At 44.3% G+C, this 22,796-nt stretch overlaps 3 protein-coding genes across 7 annotated transcripts; 2 read left to right on the top strand and 1 right to left on the bottom strand.

The window, feature by feature from the left end:
* Positions 1-35: 35 nt before the first annotated feature.
* On the bottom strand, positions 36-4,480 carry LOC127588167 (pyruvate dehydrogenase E1 component subunit alpha, mitochondrial-like). The gene is made up of 11 exons (XM_052046775.1): positions 4,332-4,480; positions 3,498-3,566; positions 3,246-3,419; positions 2,964-3,090; positions 2,786-2,877; positions 2,599-2,691; positions 2,353-2,508; positions 1,902-1,973; positions 1,744-1,811; positions 880-988; positions 36-798 (listed from the first exon to the last, which is right to left on the bottom strand). The coding sequence occupies exons 1-11, from the start codon at positions 4,377-4,379 to the stop codon at positions 634-636; spliced, it is 1,173 nt and encodes a 390-aa protein (XP_051902735.1). The 5' UTR covers positions 4,380-4,480; the 3' UTR covers positions 36-633.
* Positions 4,481-4,982: 502 nt separating this feature from the next.
* On the top strand, positions 4,983-14,393 carry map7d2a (MAP7 domain containing 2a). Of its 3 annotated transcripts, none has more exons than XM_052046753.1 (17): positions 4,983-5,260; positions 6,138-6,230; positions 6,310-6,405; positions 6,491-6,568; positions 6,963-7,126; positions 7,293-7,389; positions 7,836-8,048; positions 8,713-8,819; positions 8,906-9,021; positions 9,125-9,381; positions 9,458-9,605; positions 9,673-9,826; positions 10,204-10,308; positions 10,386-10,436; positions 10,618-10,648; positions 12,406-12,937; positions 13,170-14,393. In XM_052046753.1, the coding sequence occupies exons 1-17, from the start codon at positions 5,221-5,223 to the stop codon at positions 13,426-13,428; spliced, it is 2,541 nt and encodes an 846-aa protein (XP_051902713.1). In that variant the 5' UTR covers positions 4,983-5,220; the 3' UTR covers positions 13,429-14,393. The 3 variants fall into 3 exon arrangements, with proteins under 3 accessions (XP_051902713.1, XP_051902715.1, XP_051902714.1); XM_052046755.1 differs by having other exon boundaries at positions 4,986-5,260; positions 7,836-7,925; XM_052046754.1 differs by lacking the exon at positions 4,983-5,260 and adding an exon at positions 5,552-5,750.
* A 498-nt stretch (positions 14,394-14,891) lies between these two features.
* On the top strand, positions 14,892-21,166 carry si:ch211-114c12.2 (uncharacterized protein LOC336578 homolog). 3 transcript variants are annotated; one of them, XM_052046762.1, is made up of 10 exons: positions 14,892-15,058; positions 15,704-15,758; positions 15,865-16,563; positions 16,914-17,552; positions 19,201-19,313; positions 19,400-19,490; positions 19,572-19,623; positions 19,729-19,797; positions 19,895-20,044; positions 20,129-21,166. In XM_052046762.1, the coding sequence occupies exons 2-9, from the start codon at positions 15,748-15,750 to the stop codon at positions 20,033-20,035; spliced, it is 1,815 nt and encodes a 604-aa protein (XP_051902722.1). In that variant the 5' UTR covers positions 14,892-15,058; positions 15,704-15,747; the 3' UTR covers positions 20,036-20,044; positions 20,129-21,166. The 3 variants fall into 3 exon arrangements, with proteins under 3 accessions (XP_051902722.1, XP_051902724.1, XP_051902723.1); XM_052046764.1 differs by having other exon boundaries at positions 15,868-16,563; positions 20,129-20,531; XM_052046763.1 differs by having other exon boundaries at positions 19,898-20,044; positions 20,129-20,531.
* Positions 21,167-22,796: the final 1,630 nt, after the last annotated feature.

Below are 22,796 nucleotides of genomic sequence, written 5' to 3'. Positions count from 1 at the left end.
TATTGAACATACGGTAAAATAACGAAACAAAAATGCAGCATTTCAGCTCGTTTATTACATGATGCGCTCAAATCGCTCCGTTCAATCATCATCCTTCTTTCAACGTAACAGTTATCATTGGCAGAGCAAGAATGGAAGCGGCATCAAAACAGGGTTAGACATTGTGAATGTTTTTTTTTTGGCAAAATAGGCTACTTCTCACATCATGGAGAAAAGCCTTCACGTGTTGTGTACTTTGTTCATTTTAAGTGTTCCATTAAGTGGGCTTGCAGTTTAGCTTCCTGCAACGGAGGGGATACCCCCCCAAAAGAAAATGTAACAATAAGTAATTGCTCGATTTACTGTGTTTAATAACTTAAAGTAAAAACATTTCGGAGCAACCCTTTCATCCGGTAATTATTCTGTTTGCCGCCCTCAAATTCAGTTTGGACACCCCTGATGTAGCCACATCTTAGTTTAAGAGCCCCCCAGCTGTAAAAAAAAAAAAAAAAGAAAAAACCCACAAAACAAGTAGCTGAGACTTCAGGTTGTGGGTCTATGGTGTGGCTTTAAGCTAACATATGAGAGAGAGCTTGCTGTGGGGTAGTTGCCTTATGTTGGAGTGGAGTGGGGGAGAAAAAAAAAAACGATTCTTTAACTGACAGACTTCAGCTTGGTCCAGGGGTTGGTGCCGCGCACCTCCAGGGGTGGATCATTGTGAAAGATGTGGTTGCACAGTTCTTCCAGTGGCGGTTCAGGATCCGTGGTGGCAAATTGAGCTGCGTCTTCGATTTCCTTCCTCACCTCGACGTCAATTTCCTACAAACACAACGCAAAAGGTAACTCAATCAAGTCGAAAATGTTGAATATGAAACAATAGGTTTTAGCTGTAGTTGCTACCTTCAGCTCTTCTACGCTGGCCATGTTGTTGCTGAGCATTCGGTCCTTAAGCAAGGAGATGGGGTCGCTCTTACTGCGCACTTCCTGGATCTCCTCACGTGTACGGTAGCTGTGAGGGCAAAGATTGGTGCGGGGGTGTTGTGAGGGTGCACTAGAACAGTACAGTGTAGCATAGTAGTACATACTAGCACAACGTGGTGTAATTAGCTGTTTTGTGTTTTCTGAGCTGGCCTTAAAGAACAACTGCTATAATATTTGCCATTTGCAATTATTGTATTTTGCTAGAAATATTTGCCGTGAGGGCGGCCCGGTAGTCCAGTGGTTAGCACGTCGGCTTCACAGTGCAGAGGTACCGGGTTCGATTCCAGCTCCGGCCTCACTGTGTGGAGTTTGCATGTTCTCCCCGGGCCTGCGTGGGTTTTCTCCGGGTGCTCCGGTTTCCTCCCACATTCCAAAAACATGCATGGCAGGCTGATTGAACAATCAGCCTGCCATGCATCCCTAGGTGTGAGTGTGAGCGTGGATGGTTGTTCGTCTATGTGTGCCCTGCGATTGGCTGGCAACCGATTCAGGGTGTCCCCCGCCTACTGCCCGGAGACGGCTGGGATGGGCTCCAGCACCCCCGCGACCCTAGTGAGGATCAAGCGGTAGGAAGATGAATGAATGAATGAATGTATTTAGGCCAAAGCAAATTCCATACTACTTTGACACCATCTAGTGGACTATTCGTGTTATTGTTTTATGGCCACTTGTGCGATGTCCTGATGTGTTGGCGGTCCGAGAATGAGCCTTGTACATCGGTCAGTGTGAAAGTATGTTTCTGTTACCCTCCCCCATTGCGGCTACAAATGGCCCAAAAATTACCTGACACCAGGATCACTCATACTGTGACCGTGATAGCGATACGTCTGAAGTTCCATCAGAACAGGACCCTAAAATTAAAAAAAATAAAAACAGGGTAAGTCAAGAGATGGGGTGGGGTGAAACATCATGTGTATCATCATTTAATATGTCGAACATACTTTCTCTGCTCGACACATATCGGCTGCAAACCGAGTTGCTTCCCGGACACAGAGGACATCCATCCCATCCACCTAAAATCCAAATGATTGCAGATGGAATTAACACATTCAAGGTTGCTGGAAGATGTAGTCCATTCATTCTATTCCACGTAGCATCACAACATGATAAAAAGACACGAAAAAATGTCATTCACAGGCATCTTAAAATGAGCTAATGTTCACGACCAGAGCGCTATTAATACCACTACTGCCTGCTGGGAAAAAAGAAAGCAAGACAGTGGTTTGGTCACATCATGAGATGTCTATGATCTATAATTGTTAATTCTGACACAAAAGGGCAAGAGAATCGAGCAATGACTGTCACCTTTGACTAACACTGTAAAGATGTCAAGAAGTGTTTGTTGACGATTTGCATTAATGCAATGAATAGAGATGTAGAGGAGCTTTATACCCTTAGACCAGGGATGTAGTCTCCTCTCTTGTAGTAGTCCGTACTGGCTGCTGCTCGCTCCACTGACGTGCCCATGCCATACCTGTTGTTCTCGCAGATGAAGATGACGGGCAACTTCCAAAGTGCGGCCATGTTGTACGTCTCAAAGATTTGACCCTGTGGAGCACACAAGTTGCTGGAGAAAAACAAAAACAATCCCTGTGGAGTGTGTGTGTGTGTGTGTGTGTGAAATGAAATACAACTCACCTGGTTGGCAGCACCGTCACCATAGAGACAGACACATAACTGTTTGTTGCCAAGATAGTTGCAGGCCAGAGCTATGCCAGCACCGAGTGGAACCTGAGAAGTCAGACACACAAGCGCAAGGCTCGGAAAATGTTTTCCCATGCGTTTGGCCAGAGAGTACACATTTTACACAAACACACACACACACCTGTGCTCCAACAATTCCATTTCCTCCATAGAAATGTTTACAGTACATATGCATGGACCCTCCCTTTCCCTTTGCAATGCCACCTCTTCGCCCTGCACATAAAAATAATGCCAAGAATCATCAAAATGAACACCAGCATCTCAATACTGAAAGTGATATTTAGTAACTGGGATTTCACCAGTGAGCTCAGCCATAATTTCCTTTACAGTGCCTCCCCTGGTTAAAGTGTAGCCGTGAGCGCGGTAGGCCGTGATCAGGTGGTCGGACAAGTTGATTGCTGCCTCGATACCAACAGCGCAGGCTTCCTGCAAAGAGAAATAAAAAGGATCAAGTCCAACTGGAGTTGTTTATGAATACGATACGGATTTGGCTTCACGAGGGAAGAAATTTAATCTGTGCTGTATGTTACACATACAGTGCATTTGACAATAAAGCTTATCCAATCCAATCCAACGATTACCTGGCCGTCATACAAGTGACAGAAGCCTCTGATGATCTTCTGCTTGTACAGCTGATCGGCCTTCAGCTCCATTCGCCTCATCGTCTGCATGGTGCGATAGTACTGCAGACCCTCATCGCGAGTCATCACTACCTCAGTGGCCGGGCCCTCGTCCAGTTTGTGGAGGTCGCATTTCTAAGTAGGAACAACAACACGTCAATTCCAATTCCAAAGTGAGCTTAGCATTGGCCATTTGTGTTATTTGAAACTAACCTTTATTTCAAAAGTAGCTTGAGTTGTGAAGTCGGCGTAAGTCCTTGCTGACATAACCACTGCAGCACCCTGAGAAGAAGCATTTATGTTACAGACTTTGTGAAAATACAAGGAATTTTCCTTTCCTCAAAATTCAACAACACAAAAATCTCATGACTTTTTTGTCGTACCAACATGTTATTACATTACATGGCACAAAATTACAATTCCCGAGGTCCCACATTAACAGTCAGTCCCAGAAAGGCATCAAAGGAATAAATGTCGCATACTGAAAATGCAAGAGGCATGAATTTCACATGATCTTTCCAAGGTCGTTTTGTACTTGCCAAAAGGATAGGATGTTAAAGAATAAAGTCCTCAAAGTGCAGGGATGAATGGCCATGAGGCTATGATTATAGTTTTGAGTAATTAGTGATCAGTAATCAGTGAATAATCGTTTTAATAATGGTGATTTTTTTTCCATATTCGCACAGCCCTAACATTTATTGAGATTAGATGGTTAAGAGCGAATCTGAATCACAAAGAAATATCGACAGCATTCGGCTGGGTGTAAATTTGATCTTTGTCTGTAGGAGCAGTGTGCAGGCGTAAAACGCGTAGGCATAATCAAAATGATAAATGTGTGAATATTTACAGTTTTAAAAAACCTATCGGTGGGAAAGCATTTGTCAACCAAAACAATTTGGCCGCCCTCAGAGGCCAGCTGCCAGCTTCTATTCGGCCTAACAAGGTCAACAGATCGTTGAGTTTCATTTAGGGTGTGGATATCCATAATATGGGCTGGAAGTCGATGCAGGATATTAAGCCCTCGCGATACGAAAACAGTCCACTTACATTTTTTTGAGCACCGGTCCTAAGCACATTAGAGAAAAGTGACAGCATCTTTCCTAAGATAGCTTGCTACCGCCCAGCACAGCTACGTCCTTCTGATCGCCGATGTACTTCCGGTTCCACTCCATTTCTTCTTCCTCTACTCTTACGCTTGTGCCATGGAAGCTTTGCTGCCACCATTGTTTAGCGGTTTGTGTGTAACAACAAATGTGCAGGAAATAAGGTAAAACGCGACAACGATTTTATGAAAAGTTTAACCATTATGAAAAATATGTATGGAGTTGTTTTTTTAATAAAAATGAGACCTTATACACGTTCATATAGGAAAATATTTTTTTCAGAAGGTACATTTTTATATTTAAAATAATTGCTTCTCATGAAACATCCTAATTTCTCGAGGTGATTTTTGGATTTTTCTTAACCAAAATATACCAAAATCAACAAAAAGAAATACAATAGTAAACAATAGTAATAATAATAGTAACACCACAACATATTTTACTCTGTGTAGTGAATCCATGTAATTGTTTTATATAAAATATATATTCTGTATATTATTAATATATTTGGGAATATATATCACACACCAATATATTATTTATGAGACTCTAGAATCCAAAAACATGGAATTTCTTCAAACACTCCCACCATTGGTTGTATAGTGCGTCATGCAGTCAGTGCATGTTTCCGCTGTGTTCACTGGATATATCACGCCAGCATCATCCGAGCCAGACTCCTCATCCCCATCCCTTGCCATGACCTTCATTGGAACTATTTAGGTTCATGCTGAGTTTGTTATATTCCCTTGAGATTCGTTGATGAAAGCGGACACCTGAGCTGCATAGCGGCGTCACTGCGGCTGGTTTGCAGCTTTTCTTTTCTCGTGCGATCCATGGCCAACATAGTAACAGCGTCCGACACAGTGGCAGCAGGTAAATATTTACATAATATTTTATTCTTTAATTGTATGTGTTCGTGAGGCTTTATTGCAGGTTCGCGAATAAAGTCGTTAAAAAAATGTGCGCCGTGTGCTCGATGCAAACAATAGCTAAATGTGTGCATGACGATGCAGCATGGCCATGCTTCATTTTCCTGAAAACACATTCGATTTATCCATCCATTCATACATTACAATAGACGTCCTCGTGTTTTCTGTAATTTGTTTAATTGTGCTTCCGGAAGGGGAAGCCTTGTTGGAGATTTAAAGGAAAAACGTAGATATACGTTGTTATTGCAGTGACGTCACTCTGTCGTCGAAGAGCTTTGAAGGGTGTTGAGCGCATTCACATGGCCCCCTAGAGATTAGACTTATTATTTTTACGAGCATCCTCCCCCGCCAGTGATGAAGATGCTGATGATGATGGTAAAATTTGAAGTCGTTGTTAGGCCCTCCACACCCTGAAACAAGAGAAACATAAGCAGGTCAGTAATTCCATTTCCTGTAATCGTGTCAATGACTCCTTCAGTGCAGGGAACAGAGCCATGCCCATATCACACTGAGTGAGGTTCACTACCCATCGGAGACAAATTGTCTGAAACGGAAGCCCTCTTTTTCGCAGTATTATGATGATAATATTAACCAGATGTTTTTTATTGTGTTTTGCAGTGGTTTGAAACAGTTTTGCACCACAACAATTTATCTTTACATGCTCCGCAATATTAGAACGTCGGTATGCAGCAGTGTAGTTTGACACCACCGCAAAGTACAACCAACAGTAATGATTGTGTCAATGTGTCGCGAAAACATAAATGTGGATTTGTCTCTTGTATGAGTTTGCGTCAACAAATTATTTGTTTTCTGCGCTACAGTCGAAAAGATGGCGCCTCCAACTGTCCCGCTACTTCCCGACAAGAGAAATGGAACAAGCAGTCACGGCTCCCCGGCCAGAACTAAAAAAACAAGTGAGTAATCGATATCAACGCTGCAGCTGTTGAGACAAAACCAAATGTCCCATCTCTCGTTCCATCTTGGCGATTAAAGCTGCGACAAACACAGACAAGAAGCCCCTGTTGAATGGACTTGCGTCGCCTTCACACTTGGTTGCGACCATCAGCACCAACCCTGCCAGCAAACCAAGTAAGTGTCACACTTCTAGTGTCACATTCTTCTTTCGTCTGCAATTAGTCTGTATTGATTCTCCCCTGATGTTTCTACCGTTCAGTTGTGGAGGGATTTTTGAAGACAGATGACAGGATGCGTTTAGCCAAAGAGAGACGGGAGGAGAGGGACAGAAGCCTTGGTAAGAGAGCTTACAGTTTTCAAGCACAGGTCACATCATCTAAACATTTCTGTATTTTTCACTCTCCCTGAAACGGTTTTCGGATTCCTATTCTGACATTTGCCCCTCACTGCCTAATTGCTTTGCCAGTAGATCATTTAGTATGAGCTCCCTGGCTCGCTGACATGATGAGCTTTGTCAGACCTCCGCATCTCGTGTATCCCACAGAAGCGCGTCTCTGCAGATAGCGCTGCAGCTTGACCCTCATGACTGTCGATTCCCTCAGAAATTCTGGGTTAACACTGATTTGAAATAACTGAAATTAATGAAAGACTATGATGTTGGATTGGAAGGTCGCCCTTTCACTCTTTATCGTTATTTTTTGACGCGACACATTGGGCTTCACCTCTTTCAGCGGCACGGGAGCAGCTGATCAGGGAGAAGGAGCGTCGCTCTCAACTGCAGTACGAGCGCACGGTGGAGGAGCGCTGGAAGCGGCTGGAGGAGCAGAAGCACAAGGAGGAGCTGCGCCGGGCTGCGGTGGAGGAGAAGAGAAGACTGCAGCTGGAGGAGGAGAGGGTCAGCTGAATACAGAGCCTCCTAAAAAAAAAAAAAAAATCACCTGTAATATTGATTTTCAAATGCTAGGGGTCAAATTGATCCAAAAAATGATTTGCCACTTGGAAACGTAAGATGGAAAAAGTGGTCGCTTTAACCAAAAAAAACTCCTCTATGATGCATTTAGGAGCGGCTGGAGGCCCTGATGAGACGCTCCCTGGAGCGCAGCCTAAGCCTGGAGAACAGACAAAAACGCTGGAGCAGAGGCTTCCATGTTGTAGCAGGTGAGAACGTATAAGCCTCCGCAGGTTGTGGCAGTAAGATTAAAAGAAGAAAATATGTCATTTGAAACAGCAAACAACTAAGGATGCTTTATTAAATGCATTTGACTCTTAAGATTTCACCATTTTTAGTGAGCACTTTTGTCTTGGCCTGATGACTGCTTACAGCTCAACTTTTCGAAATAAAAATGCACGAGTAGAATTGAGTGTTCCTCGATACCCTTCAAGACAGGATGGTGTGACATATCTGCACTGGCATTTGTGTAGCCCCGGCTTACTAAAATGTTTCCGACAAAACTGCGCCACCCAACGCAGCTTCAAATGAAAAAAAAAAAAAGTTCCATGTACCAAAGTGCGGGTATCTCAACTCATATCTTGGTCTCGAAGGCTAGAGCGGCCTCACCCGAAATGTTCATAATGCTCTGCTCTGCTCCACCCGCTGACTTTAGGTGACACTGAGAATGCCTCGCTCTCTTTCTCTGCTGCCTCCACCCTTTCCCATGGCCTTGCCTCCCCTATACCTGCTGTCAGCGAATCTGGTAATGTTTGGCTCTCCTCAGCCACCTCCACTCCCAAATGTATATACCCCCCATGCAACTGTTACAATTTTATCCCTGCATTTGTTTGCCTTTGGGTGGGATTTCAATTCCCCACGCATAAAGGTAAACCACAGTTATGCCTGCATGTTTTTTGTGTGTCTGGTTATGAATCAGTTTAAAGGATGAATGATTCATTTTTGGAGGGATTTCAGAAGTACCGGTACTTTCTTACCACCATTTCTAATATGATATGGTTTTGTAAAATGGTCTTAACTACCTTTGATCAGCAAATGATGTGTTTTTTTTTCTTTCAAGATTAGTCGCACATGACCCAGAACATAAATGCATACACACCAAAATAGACGTGGCCGCACTTTTTAGAGATTACACTTCACAGATGGCGACAGATGGAATCGGAGGTCATGTGGAGCGGCAAGCAAACAGTTTTTTTTTTTTGGTTTTTTTTTGGGCGTGCTCAGGATAATGTTGAAGTTTGGGTTTCAGTGTTATAGCGTGTCAGTTATATACTGTAGAATGTTTTGCATTATCCTGCATTCTGCACTCATTTGTAAAATAAGGCACATACCACTCAGGATGCATCGGCTAGACTCAATTTGGCAAAATGAGTAAAATTTCAAGTGGCTGCTTTATAAATGAGTATGTTGATGGTTTTGCTTCTGCAAGTGGCTATAAATATGACACTTTGCGGACAAGCCTACACTCCCTGAACTGATATCGATCTGCTGCCATTTGATTTCATGAGCAATCCTCTTTTGTGGTCATGCAGCGCCTTGCAGCCCTCGCAGGTCACCTTTGTGCAACTCGCGGAGCTCCGCTGATGCCCACAGAAACGGACTAGTGGAAGGCTCTCGGTCCACTCCCAACACCCCCAAGGTTAGGCAGGGCACATGCCGACATTCGGCGCCTCCACTTGTCACCTCTGTGAGAACAAACAAGTTAAAGCTCTCTGTTCCTCTCAGAAAGAGCGTCTGCGAAGGCAGAGGAGAACCGCCTCCCCGGGTGGTCCGTATTTGACGAGAAGATCGGAATCGCCGGCGAGTGTCATCAAACAGACGACACCTCCGACTACCTCCAAGTGAGATCATTTTGCTGGTGCTAAAATGACACGATATATGAAATTCCAAATGTTTTTGAGAAACTGTATTTTGCTGGAATTTTTGTCAAATGTATACCCGCAGATTGGCTTCTAAGACACAAATGCAGTCTCCCATCCGTGTCCACGAGTCCCACAGCTCTCCCACCGGACCTCGGCCTTCCGCGAGTAAAGCACAACAGGGTGAGATGGTGGGAAAAAATCCCGGCCATACCCGCAGTGCAGTTGACGTATGCAAAACCGGACCATTTGAAGCCGTCAAAGGTGACGCACCTGAGAAAAAAGAGGACCCTTCCGAGAAGAAATCAGACCATAGCACTCAAACTAGAGAGAAAAAAAGAGGTAGATGATAAATCACCTTTTTAACTCACGTGTGATTTATTTGATTTTTTTAAGTCTTCGTGCATCTGCTCAACAGAATCATCGCCATGCACGACCGCAGGGAAGGCAGCAACCGGGATAACCAATGCGGAGGAGGCTAGCAGGCTGCTGGCAGAGCGTAGACGCCAGGCTCGGGCACAGAAAGAACTGGAGGACAAAAAACGAGAGCAAGCGGATGAAGAAAGGTGAGAAAAAAAAAGGTCCAATTAAAGGCAGAGTGGATTGAATTTGTATGATGTGCTCTGTTGTCAGGCTCCGTGAACAGCAGACCAGACAACATGCGCAAGAGCAACAGCAGCCTAAGGCCAAGGAGCCTGGCGAAAATGGCACAAGTTCCGACGAGGCAACGCAACAAGGAGACAAACGGCGAGAGGATGTGCAGGAGAAGGAGCAAACAGACACAGAAGTAAGAGATTATTGGAAATCATGCCGGATGGCTATTGCTCAAATGGACCTTATTCAGCAAAATGTTTTCACAGATGTCTTGAAAAATGTCTCAATAACCAGGCGCTCCAGAATTTTGTTGAGAGCCCTGAGTTAGAATTAAATTTAAAAAAAAAAAAAGAATAAAAAGAATTCAGTGGCCACACCAAAATCTCAGCGGCTTGCTAACAGACATTTTGATACCGTAGCTTCACACGTGGGTTGACAGGCACTTTAAATAGCCCAAAATGTACGTACCAGCAATTAAAATTTGCCATTCTACTGACAAATAAGCAGCATCGGTAAAGATGAATAATGACCGCTAATCTCATTCTACCTTTCGCTCAATATCTTCAAAAGAGAGAAAAGGTGAAAGTTCAAGCCCACGTCGAAGCTCAGCGTCAACGTCAAGACCGTGAACAGCAGACGCAACAGGAAGAGGAGGAGAGGCAGCTGAGAAAGAAGGTTATCACAAAACAGGACAAGTTTTTTTTTTGCGCTCCACTCCATACACATACTTACATGTTGACGCCTTTTTGCAGAGAATTGAGGAGATCATGAAGAGAACGAGGAAAGGGGAAGCTGATGTGAAGGTACCGTAAGAGACTTCCTCTCATACAGTCACCCTGCTGCCTTCAAACACCTGCTCATTTCACGGTGTCATTTTATCAAGTTTTTAAAAAAATACTTTATTTGATTTTCTGTTGATTGTGTATTTATTAAATTTGATGATGGTACTTTGGTTTTGCGTCCTATTTGTCATTGAATCTGAAGGACGAACAGGTGGAGACCAGGTCACCACCAGGTTAGTATTGATTTAGGTAACATGCGCATACTTTGGTCTGCTTCTTCCGCTTACGTCAGCCATTTTCGTATGCCTCGCAGCCGCGTGCATGGCAGCTACCTATTGCTACGAGCTGGCGCATTGAAAAAAAAAATACTTTTTCAACAGAGGTTTTGTTTTCTGCTTGTTAGCGGGCACATGCAAAAACTGCCTGCTTGAGTGATTTTCAAAAAAAAAATGGTCGTGGTGGTGCATGGTTCCCGGAAAAAAAGGTATTTCAAAACGACAATATTATTTTTTCATTTTTATTTATAAGTGAATGATGCATGAGAGATCTTGGCAAAATTGAGCCAAATGCATCAGGTGAGTAAAGAATTTGTTGCTGATCCAATTTGGGCGGATGGCTTGCATTGTAGTGAGTGCCATTCTGTCCTACTGTATGTATATAATCTGTCAAATGCGTACTTCAGATGAGATTGGCTGCAGCTGAATCTCGCCTACATAATGAGCTACGTCATTGTTCTAATGTTAGCTCCCACACTTTTAAATCCCGTTGCAATGAGGGGCTATTTGGCTCTATTGTGGATTATGTCATTTAATGTAGTGAAGCGCCATGGGAGCTGGCTATAAAAGAATGTGCCCTTGACATTATCTTTCTACTTCTGTCCCAGCTTTTTCCAGGCACATTACTTCAACTGTTATGTCTTGTTCCCACTGGTAGCTTGAAGAACAAGAAGTTTGTTTCGACAGTCAACTGCATTTTCTCAAATTACCAGTGGATTGTTTGAACGAATACAAATATTTTCAGATGGGGGTTGTGGCTAGTCACACCGATGCTCGTCTGATGGACAGAATTATTTCAATATTACAATAGGAAGGGGGCGGCCCGGTAGTCCAGTGGTTAGCACGTTGGCTTCACAGTGCAGAGGTACCGGGTTCGATTCCAGCTCCGGCCTCCCTGTGTGGAGTTTGCATGTTCTCCCCGGGCCTGCGTGGGTTTTCTCCGGGTGCTCCGGTTTCCTCCCACATTCCAAAAATATGCATGACAGGCTGATTGAACACTCTAAATTGTCCCTAGGTGTGAGTGTGAGTGTGAATGGTTGTTCGTTTCTGTGTGCCCTGCGATTGGCTGGCAACCGATTCAGGGTGTCCCCCGCCTACTTCCCGAAGACAGCTGGGATAGGCTCCAGCACCCCCCGCGACCCTAGTGAGGATCAAGCGGTACGGAAGATGAACGAATGAATGAATGAATGAATGAATGAATGAATGAATGAATGAATGAATGAATGAATGAATGAATGAATGAATAGGAAGGGTGTTTAAAGTTGGACGCAGACCATGCGACAATCTAGCACACAACTTGATGAGGTTATTTATATGTTCATTCGCCTTCAATTGCTGCTTATTGTGAACCTGCATCGTTGGCCCTCTCTCTGTTACACTTGCCCTGTGATTGACTGGCCAGCAGTCCTGGGTGTAGACTGTCCTGTGCCTGATATCAAAAGGGGATAAGCGCCAACTCCTGAGGCCGTGGACAGAAGAAGCGGTATAGCTGGAGACAACGAGAAATCTCTTTGGATAGAAGTGTTTATTTGTTGAAGCAAACAATACACCCGGCGGAGGCATAGAGAGAAGACCTCCGGGTGATACAAAATTTAGCGGGTATGCGTCATCCCATATCACCACTTGTGAGATTTGACTCAAATCCAATGCGGTTGATGAATGCCGGGCGGTTCAAATGAAGTGAAGCCCACGGTGATGTTTGTTATTCTCCACAGGAGAGTTAAAGACTGTCGAAAGTAAAGCTCAGGAAGACTTTAAACGGTGTAAAGAGCGGGTCACAAGCGACGGGGAGGGGAAGAAAGAAGCTACAGCACAGATGGACTATCGGAAGCGTGTTGAAAACAATGCTGAAGCGATGCCAGCTCACAGTGTTCCTGATAGCGGGAAAAGGATAGTTGCAGATGAACTGAACAAGGAGGGTGCGGACGATCCCCGACTACAGGAGAGGGAAGTGCAAATGATTGCAAACAAGCAGCCGAGAATCAAATTTAAAGACAAGGACCCATTCACAAAAGAACCAACCAGTGAGGCAGGTGGCGCAGTTAAGCAAAATGGGATGCATGGAGCAGTCACGAGGGCAGAAAGTATCTCTAGTCGAGGTCATGTGACAGCTGAGGTAGACAAACTGAAAGCGGCTTCCTGGGCGGGGGAACCCGAAAGACAAGGACGTCGACAACCATCCGCCATTCATCTGGAGCCACCGGAGGTGAGGCGGTCTTCTGATGAGGTGCAGTCCATGGACATCAGGTGAGCCACGTTGATCTTCTAAATGAGCTCATTTAAAATCAATGATATTCTTAGGCTTTGAATCGATTGAGATTAGGCAAAATGATTTCAGAAAAACAATTATTGTTGGCGGGCAGAAGAAGTCTGCTCGGGCGAGATGCAGCGCATCTTCAAAGACAACCACCAACAGTCCACTTGCGCTCAATCCGATACCCTGAGAATCAATCCTGATACTTCTGTGTTTATGTTCCAGCCCAGCATCAAAGGAGGAATTGATTTCCATCCCAGAATTCTCACCAGTTCATGAAATCCAGCAATGCAGCTTAAGTAACACCCGGGCCCTTCAGGACTTGATGGACCTGACAGGTAGCATCACATGCTCCAAAAGGACCTCTGAAGGCAACGTCGGCGACTGCAACAAAAATCTGATCCAGGGGGTCGTCAGCCCCATGTCGGACTCGAAGCTCATCGGGATGTCACCACCCTCCTCGAATCAACTTAATATCCACTAATGCAACCAACGTTTTCTCCTTTAAACATACTAGAGCTGGCATTTAGAAAATAGACATCTACCAATACATTTATGGACAAGAGCCATAGAAACTGACAGCTACTAAAATTACCCCTAGCGATATTGCAATATAATCACATGTAGCAGATGTGGATAACGGAGTAAGGGTGGGCCTGTGATTGATTGGCAAGCAGTCCAGGGTGTATCCTGTGTTTCACCCAAAGCCATAGTCTTAAAGACAATTTGATGTGATTTTCGTATTGAGACTTCAGCACTGTAAGTGGTCGATGAAGATGATGCTGGAAAAAAAAAGATGTTTGTTGCAAATTGGAAGGAAATCTGAACTTGGATTGGTGCAGCAGTGAAATTGATTTGATCTTATTACAAAGGTGAATTTGGCTCAATGAGCACTTTCAACCTTGCCTCGAATATTTTCATAGATTTACTTTAAGAAATAAGAAAATTTGTCAACTGTTGAGGGCCTTGAAAATGCTTGCACAACCACGTTTAGGTTTTAGTGTCTAAATGTAGATTCATTTTGGAATGACCTGAAGGAAGAGCTTTTGATATCTGTGCTACCACTGTGCTGACATCGATTTTTTTTCCCTCTGTGCAATGAGGTTCAGTGTGTGACCTTTAACACCTGAATGCCCAAAATCTTGTCCAAGTAACATTGCTTAGCACATGTAGCCCAATATATGTCAACTTTCCATTCTCCCCTGCAAGGGCCTTTATAATGTTCGTTGATAGATCAGACATTTAATCTTCTGCATAGAGTGGTTTATAATTGGCTTGATTTATTTCCAGAACTGAATTTAAAGAAAAATATTTCATTTGCAGATACATTTTAGCGGAAATAGAACCATATAGGCTCATATTTCAAGAGGAGTGACTTTTGTGACTGTTGAGTTGTGCTTGGTTATCATGGCCAAAAATGATCAACTCAATAAAATATAAAGTCATCAACACTGTCTTTTATTGTTCATACATGATTAGTAACAATGGCCCATTGACATATCCTGTAAATTGGATGCTTGGAACTGGCAAACATTTGCAATCCTGAAAGAACCCGGACGATAACGCAACAACATTCGCTGCCTTTGCAAGCACTCGCAATTGTTAGCCGCTCAGTGGGATAGGGCCTGAAATGAATCGATTTGTCTCACATGATTTGCTTGATTAGTGTTATCAAGATTGATCGAGTAACATCGATGTACAAAGCCATATATTCAGAACACTAAATGTCCAAGTTAATAATGCGTAATGCATACTTTCCTACGTACCAGTAATTGCTGAACCACAATTTTTCTTCAAATTATTTTGGAAAGTGGCAAAAATAAGGGAGCGCCTTGAGAATCATGCGATTCTAAAATCAGTCACGTACACACAGAACTCAGTTCCATAAGTGCGTCTCCCTGGTACAAACCAATCACGTCTTGATCCGAAAGGATTTTCGTACTTCAGCGAACGCCATTGGCTCAGAGCTAGTCACGTGACCAGCAAGTAAACGTTCTCCGTGTTGCGTCATGGCCAAAGGGACGAACCTTTGCCATGGCTGACAACGAAAGAGAATAGCTAAATTGCAAGCATTCCGTGAAGCTAAGTGTTCGACGTTTGCGCTTTGGTAAGATGTCCAAAATCACTTATGATATTCTTACGCGATCATATGTTATTAGGACGAAAGTAAGATTTCTGTGCAGTTGTCCAAGTATCGATATTCCAGCCGTACGTGGATGCCATTTTGTGGTAACTGCGCGTGGTTTTGCTTTCATTAGCTTAGCATCAAGGTAAGATAACGACCGTCGTGAGCCTTTTTGTGTTTGTGAGCTAAAACCGCGTAAACGAAATTAAACATTGTTTTGAAATGTGTGTATTTCCCGATGAAACTACTGTTTTGTCGAGCGTGAACTGTGGGTTGAGGTAAAACGGTTGCAGGCCCTGGACTGAAATTAGCCAGCATAGTACGTACCAGGCGAATGAGCTCGTTGTATGATAATTTAAAAGCAATGTTAACAAACGGTGCTAGAAAAAAATAATATATTTGTGTGTGTGTGTATACTGTTTTTGACCATCAATTCTACCGTTCTACTCTGAAGCTTGTAGAGTTGTTTCAATCGCTAACATCGAAGATATGGATTACACCATTATCATTAAATCAGTTCCAAGACGAATCAAGTTCTTTAATTTTTACTTGTAGGGCTTAGTGTGGTTGTACAGTACTGGATCAGCAAAACCTTGACATTTACCTTTTTTGTCCTTCTCTAGAGTGTAGATAGATACACCACAGAAGATTGTCTGACCACATTTTGAATCTCCACGCATGAAGCCAAGGTATCGCATACGTTGATCTTGAATTGCATCCACACATTAAGTAATGTGTTATTAGTTAGCGCTGCATAATTTAAATGGTTTATCCTTCCGCGTTGTTTCTGTACAGCAGAGCTTATGGAGATGGTCATGGGAGTGGGGCCAGAGAAGGTAATTATTCCCCGAACTCCAAAACAAGAAGAGACCCTCATGGTCACCCAGGAAAGCCCCATGAAAACTGGAGAGAGTCAAGGGGTCGAGGTCGACCCCCACCGAACAGAAGAGTCCCACTGATGGAAGACCAGCGAGAGCCGCGTTTTAATAACTGGAGGGCACAAAATTCGGATTCTTATCAATCATATCCTCCGAAAATGGAACCGCATCACAGCCATCACAGGAGACCGCCTTCATCCAGACCAAACCGCTCCCCGCATGCCCAGCATCAGTCATCATCCCGCAGTCCTGCACGAGGGTCCCCGGGTCATAGGGGGCCTCCTCCCCATGGCCACTCTTCAGCTCACAGGTCACCTTCCCCGAGACGTTTTCGAGGCCATCCCGGCGACAAGAGGCCCGGCGGCCCTGCACCTGCCTATCAGGGTTCTTTCAGGGACCACAAAAGAGAGCCTGGTTTCCCCCACCAGGAGCATAGGTATCGAGGCCCTCGTGGGGATGCGAGTCCAAGGGAGAGACCCTTTGTGGACTCTGGCCACGGCAAGAAGCGATGGACCGACACCGGAGCCTTCTCTCATCCACACAATGGCCAACACGGGCCTTCGGGGCCTCATCGGAGCCCAAGGGAGATGCATGGGAGAGGCTCGTTTCCAGAGAGGTACAGGATGGAAGCAGCTCCTCCAGCTGGTTAAAATGATTAAAAAGAAGGCGGACCCTGATGCCGACCTCAGTTACATGGCTCGTAATGCCCGATGCCCAGCTCCCCTTTAAATAATTGACGGGTGTTAATAAGATCTGATATAAATGTGCTTTCACCTGCCTTTGAGAAGGATTTCTGTAATCGGTCTAGATTTTGTCATTGAAAATGATGAGCTGCCTCTTCCTCCAGTTTCATGATATCGTGGCCTTGAGGAACGGGGCTGCTTTATATAAAAAGCTCCGCCACCCACTTGAATTGGCAGGAGGATCTGTTATTGTAACGATTTCTTCTGTCTGATGGATATGCAGGTGGTCATCTGAGCAAGACTCCAGAAGGCAGCGTGGTCCCATGGAGAGGCAGGGTGGCAGACCCCACAGCATGGAGAGTGCAAAAGATGTTCCACGCCTGCCCCTTTTCAGACCCCCACCTTGGAAAGGAGGCCCGCCGCCCTCATCGTCCTTCCACAGGAGCCCCCAGGACAGGCAACTGACGGGTCCCCGCAAGAGGAGACTATCAGACGTCACCATGTCCTCTTCAAGCCCGTCACAGGATCACAGTGGCCCAAAATACCCCAGAAGAGAGAGAATCCCACTCCTCAGTATTCCCAGACCATTTGGTGGTAGACCCTTGTCACTTAGGGATAAAAGTTTCATATTTAAAGGCAGACAAATGAGATTTGAGTCTCCCATGAGACTAAGAATTCCTCCGCCTTTTAGACCCAGACCGCATCCGGGTGACATTCCCCTTCGGGGACCACCCAGCTCTATTCTTGCAATGAGGAAGAAACGCTTCCAGGGTAATCCGGTTCCCCTGAAAAGGCTGCAACCAAGGGACACAAGAGCTCAACAGTCCCCCGACAGAGATGAAGAGAAAGCCAGCAGGTCCCTGCGAGAGACTAATACCAGAAAAGAACAGGTGGAGTCTCGTCGCTCCTTGAATACTCACAGGTACGGTATTTTCCTTCTTGCACTCTTCGCAGGGGCTTGATGATGAGAATTGGGAGGTCAAGAAAGAATATGTTGATCGTGAGACCACATGCGAAAAATGAAGAAGACACGATGCACAAAATGCTGCGACTCCGATTCTCCTCCCCCTCGCCATCTCCGATCTGCATATTCCAGAAAGAGATGGCGTTTATTCTCCTGTACCGTGAAAGCAAACGTCCGTCGAAGTCTGGCACAAAATGTATGGCACTGCTCCCGAAGCCCCGTCCCGATCTGTCGGTTGTCTCGAGCATGAAAGGAGTTTCCCCCTCATGTTTTAAAAACGCCTGGCCTCTTGAATCACGCAGACTGTTGAAAGAGAGATCCCGGGGTCTTACTTTGATGAAAGACCACAAAAAAACAAGGCATGCTTAAGAAATGTCCCCAAATTCATGCTAGTGTGAGCATTGGCGCTCAGCGGGAATTTGTTTCCAGCGAAGAGGAGTTGTTCACGAAAAGAAGGAAATTTACACGCTGCTGGATTCTTTACTCATCGCTCATTGCAGCAAAAGATTTTTTACTTTATGATGCCTAGAAAATTTTACTCACGGCCAACTTTGCAGTCACGTTGGCTGCACACGGAAACGAAGAGGAAAATTATCTGAAGAAGCGATGGAAGACAAACACTTTGACGCACTGCAGAGGTCAGCCTCTCTCTTGACCACTTGGAAGAACGATGTGCACATCAGATTCATGCCGCAGCCCCAATTTTTCCGTGCAGACGAGGTGGCAATACAAAGATTTAGCAACAGAAAACGCCATTGCTGAAACCATAAATCCCCAATCATGCCGCAGTGATGCCGGCGATTCACTTGCGCGAGTGCCGAGAATACAGCGCGGAGTCACCAAGATGAGAAAGTCAATTGACGGCAAGATCGCCAAGACCTAACCAGCATCGGCAACGCAAAAGCTGCGTCGCTGAAGACTTGAGATGTGCCCCGTTTCCAACTCGTTGCTCCCATTGCGGTGACAAAGTGGCACCACGGTCTACGAATCCTCGGTCAGTCATGCCTGACATGGTGCACTCTATACGACCTCTAACGTACCCCAACTTGCCCCTTTTGTATGTCGGTGCTGGTTTGCATGTACAAGCCCAAGAAGGTCAACCGAAAAGATGATCTCAACCGTTGCCCGTGCAATGTCCCTAAAGGAAGAGGAGCCCGTTCACCCTCCACCCAAGTCGCAGCCGGAGTTTGGATCCCTCTCTCTAAACTTACAGAACCCGTCATGACGACTCTTGTTTCCATTCATCTGGTAAAATAGACCATGCGGCATCAGCACCGGGGCATAAACATCTTTGAGGAGCGTCGTGGCCAAATAAAGCGCAGATTGAAGAGTTGTTGATGCAATTTTTTACGATACCCACCCGACCGGCCGCTTTAACGATCCCCGGGTAACTGAAGAGTGCTCAGGTTGATTGCGAGTGCAAATATAGGAGTAAAGAAGCGTGGACATGCCATGGTTTTGTAAGTACCGCCCTGTGACATCTGGCTTTACATGCTCATTTCCGTCCTTACAAAGCTGTGCTGTTCATTACCGTTTTTGACACGATTTTGATAGGTCATCCTTTTTTTGCGTGCGTTAGTTTACCTGACTGTTTATCTCTCTTCAGATCTTCCCCCATCGAGAAACGAGACCTTGTCGTCGTGTCTCACTGGGCAGCCGGCCCGAGCACGTCCAAGGAAGACTCTCCCGCGAAAGAACGTAGCCCAAAGTCAAAAACCGGTAACTGCCACTGTTTCCCAAACGGGCGACATGCTTCCTGTCTGTCAAAAACTCATTTTGTCCTTTCTTTTCATACCCTGGTTCAGACGCGTCTCTGAATAGCTCACCATCAAAAGCTGACTCAAGGTCCCAGTCGTTCGACAGAAAACGAGGATACCTGGAGAAAAGAACATTCAGGTACTTGCTTGACAACATTCTGACAAAGTACAGGCGGTACTGAGGTCGTGTTTTTTTTTGTTTTGTTTTGTTTTCCTCCAGGCCACTTAATTTAATGGCCGACCGGCCCTTCAAAAGACCTGGACCCATGCAAGTGAGTGCAGCCATTCCACGAAATGAAGGATTCATCTCCACGGTGTTGTCTTGTACTTGTGAAAAGATGACATGGGTTGATTGTCTTCATTGTGACCTTTGATAGAGACCAAAGTTTCCCGGCCCGAGGAGACCTGGCCCTGAGCCGTCTGGGAACTTTCGACGGCCCCTCATGGTATGCAGAATTTATTGATGAGAACTAATCCCTCCCAGGAATTAAAAACAAAAGTTTTTATTTAACCGCTAATCGCTCTTAATGTTCTTTTGACAAGGAGAACTTGGTGCCACGCCCCTTCCCAAACCAGAAGCCGGTGTTCCAAAAAAGTTACAGTATCATGTCAAAGTACCGCAACATGAGAGTGATGCGACAGCGCCCTCCGTACAACAGAGCACCCCAACAACAACGCTGGTGACCATACCAGGTGCCTAAATGATTACAAGCAGTCGGTTTGAGGTAATCATCTTTGAAATGATCTGAATAAAACACTTTTTTTTTTTGGGTGAAGGTGCTGATACCGGAAACACTGGAAAAAATAAATCACCATTCAAGTTGCATCGGCAATGCACTCCTCTTATTTAACAAAGCCTTGTAGGATGAGTATTTTTTTTTTTTCCATTTGTAAGATTTTATGTCATTTCACAACTGTTATAATTTGAAAAAAGTCAGGCGACAGATGTTTAGGACTATCTTGTTAATTATATTCTTTTGTATTATATAACCCGATGTCCTGTTTTGAGAAATGGAGTGCATTTCTGAGGAAACTGCAGCTTAAAAAAAAAGACACGGCTCCCTCTTGTAGATATACTGTTTAACATAAAAGAATCTGTTAGTTTCCTTTCAGAATCGATATTTTACTCTGGCGTCCTATATTCTGTATTACAACTGTAATTCAGAAGAAATAAACCACTGCTCAATTTCATGCGTATTCTCATTTCTTGAGATTTTCTTTCTTTGGAGGTTTTGAAGTAAAATCTGGCCAAGCACAAAATCAAAAATTGCCTAACCCTGTGCTGACTCACCCTTCCTAAAAGCACTCGTCCTTCAATCGGCCACACTTTGACTGTGTGGCCTCGTGATATTCAAGTGAGCTGGGGTGGCGCCCATGCGCTAAACATAGCCATCCGTCACTGCTGCACCCCTCTTCAAAACACCGAGCAGGCTACAATGGCCGGTGTTGAATTACCACAGATGCTGCTGTATCTCACTGGGGGAGGATTGCTAAACACGGTAAGCGTGTGTCTTGTATTCCGTCTCGGTCTGTGCAGTAACTAACACTAATCTGGTCATCAGGATTAGTATCGGTTATTTCTTTTGAACACTAATAGAGGTATCGCGTCTTTATTGCTCATACCGGAGTGATGTGAACATGAAAATGACAACATACCAGGAGTCCTTTACAGTGGTCTCCCCGTTTCGAGTTATCGCCGCGCCAATGTGTCAATATGATGAATTGATGTTTCTACCCACACTTGCATTCCTCTATGTCGCTATAGGTTTGTGTAATGTGCAGTACTATATCATAAAATTGCCTTTTAAAAAGATACATGAATCATTCCCCTGTTGTTTTATTCAAATTGCACTTGTAATTTAGAAATGTATGTGTATACTAAGAGTATGTTTCCGATGCACATTTATGCACTAAAATTTCAAATATCTTTTAGCCACTTTTAATGAAAATAAGTTTTGTGTATGGCGCGGTGAGCTACAGCCACGATAAGAGTTAAAATGATCTTGTTCAAGATTTGTGATGCTTTTCATGTCCTGAGAAGGAACGTAAATGTCACTGATTATGTGGCTATGGCTTGGGTGCATAGGATAAGATATGAAGCCATGCCTTAAGAATGCATGTACGTGTATTTTGGCCTGTGGTATATATTTAACCCAACACACAAATTACCTGTAATATCTTACAAAATATAACTAAATATCTTTCCTGTCCGCTTGCTTGTGGAATAAATGTATGGACACGATTTAGTTTTCCTTGAATACAGTATAGCTCGAGTTTTTTTTTCTTCCCAATATCTTGCACTGCATTTAGGTGTTAACTATTAATGGAGAGAAAACAGAATCTGAGTTCTTCAATGCTGCAAGAACACTCCCATGAAACCAATCAGAATGGAGCTTCCCTTACTGTAAGTATTGGAGGGGGGGGGGGGGTCATATAATCTTGGGTAGCGCAAGAAAATTAGAAAAAAAACCCCAACTTTTTGCTGTCTATTCTTCACAGGCAAATGAACCCAGACATGTTCACACACAATCATCTACGTCGCTCTCCCCACTGCTTCCCAAAGCGCTCTCCGCTGTTCTGCAAGCCAGGCAAACCCCACCGAGCCTCGACCCCGCGCCTCCACCCTTCAGAGGTCCAACAGATCACTCGTCACCCACACTGGAGCGACTGCAGTCCGAGCTGAGAGAACTGAGGGAGCAGTTTGAACAGATGAAAAGTCAACACAAGTAGGGTCTTTAATGTACCCTCCTCCTCAGCCACGACGACATAATTTTCCTCCACTCTTGCGTTACAAGATCATTATCTTGTCTCCCAGCAAGGAAATTAAGCTGCTCATGAATGAGCTGGATGAGGAGAAGAGAATTCGCCTGACCTTACAGGTAAGAAACAAAAGCATCCGTTCACGTGTATTGGTTGTCCATGCGATGGCATCCGTGGTTTTATATTTCTTTTTTTTTTTTTTTAGATGGAACTACAACGTATGAAGAAGCACATGTCAAAATGACACCAATTACTAACTCAAATTTTTGTAGCCAAATGTGGTGTGGGAACTAAGCTGCACCATACGGAGAACTGTTGCCGGCGGATGGACATATAAATAAGTAAAATACTAAGAACTGCTTGCAGCATGATGCAGTGCACTTCTACACCGACAGTGCAAACTACTTTAAAAATGGATTGTTACATTAATAACTTCACGATGATGCGAATCAATTTCCTTTTACGGGGGCAACATTTTGTTCACGCAACTTTTGTATTGGATTGTGCAGATTCATGGTCTGGTCAATGAACGCACGTGTATTTCTGAAATTGTTTTTGGTAGATGACATGTATAAAACCTATATCGTATTATTATTATTAGTCGTCATAGTTCCCAGGAGCAAATGAGCCAGTGTCACTTCATTTATAGAAGAACACCATGGAGTGTTTTAATTAAATTTCCATT

This window comes from Hippocampus zosterae, chromosome 16, assembly GCF_025434085.1.
Source record: "Hippocampus zosterae strain Florida chromosome 16, ASM2543408v3, whole genome shotgun sequence".
NCBI classification, from domain to species: Eukaryota; Metazoa; Chordata; class Actinopteri; order Syngnathiformes; family Syngnathidae; genus Hippocampus; species Hippocampus zosterae.
Note: the sequence above shows the minus strand (reverse complement) of the source record. Positions and strands in the feature narration are given on the sequence as shown.

Bases quoted from the DNA above. Each gene is read 5' to 3' on its own strand.
- LOC127588167 (XM_052046775.1), bottom strand. From the start codon at position 4,379: ATGCTGTCACTTTTCTCTAATGTGCTTAGGACCGGTGCTCAAAAAAAT. The intron at 3,420-3,497 runs GTTAGTTTCAAA...GTTCCTACTTAG, and splicing joins AAGCTACTTTTGAAATAAAG to AAATGCGACCTCCACAAACT. The intron at 1,812-1,901 runs GTATGTTCGACA...TTTTAATTTTAG, and splicing joins ATATGTGTCGAGCAGAGAAA to GGTCCTGTTCTGATGGAACT.
- map7d2a (XM_052046753.1), top strand. From the start codon at position 5,221: ATGGCCAACATAGTAACAGCGTCCGACACAGTGGCAGCAG. The intron at 6,569-6,962 runs GTAAGAGAGCTT...CACCTCTTTCAG, and splicing joins GGAGAGGGACAGAAGCCTTG to CGGCACGGGAGCAGCTGATC. The intron at 9,827-10,203 runs GTAAGAGATTAT...TATCTTCAAAAG, and splicing joins AGGAGCAAACAGACACAGAA to AGAGAAAAGGTGAAAGTTCA.
- si:ch211-114c12.2 (XM_052046762.1), top strand. The intron at 19,491-19,571 runs GTACTTGCTTGA...GTTTTCCTCCAG, and splicing joins CTGGAGAAAAGAACATTCAG to GCCACTTAATTTAATGGCCG. The intron at 19,624-19,728 runs GTGAGTGCAGCC...GACCTTTGATAG, and splicing joins AAAGACCTGGACCCATGCAA to AGACCAAAGTTTCCCGGCCC.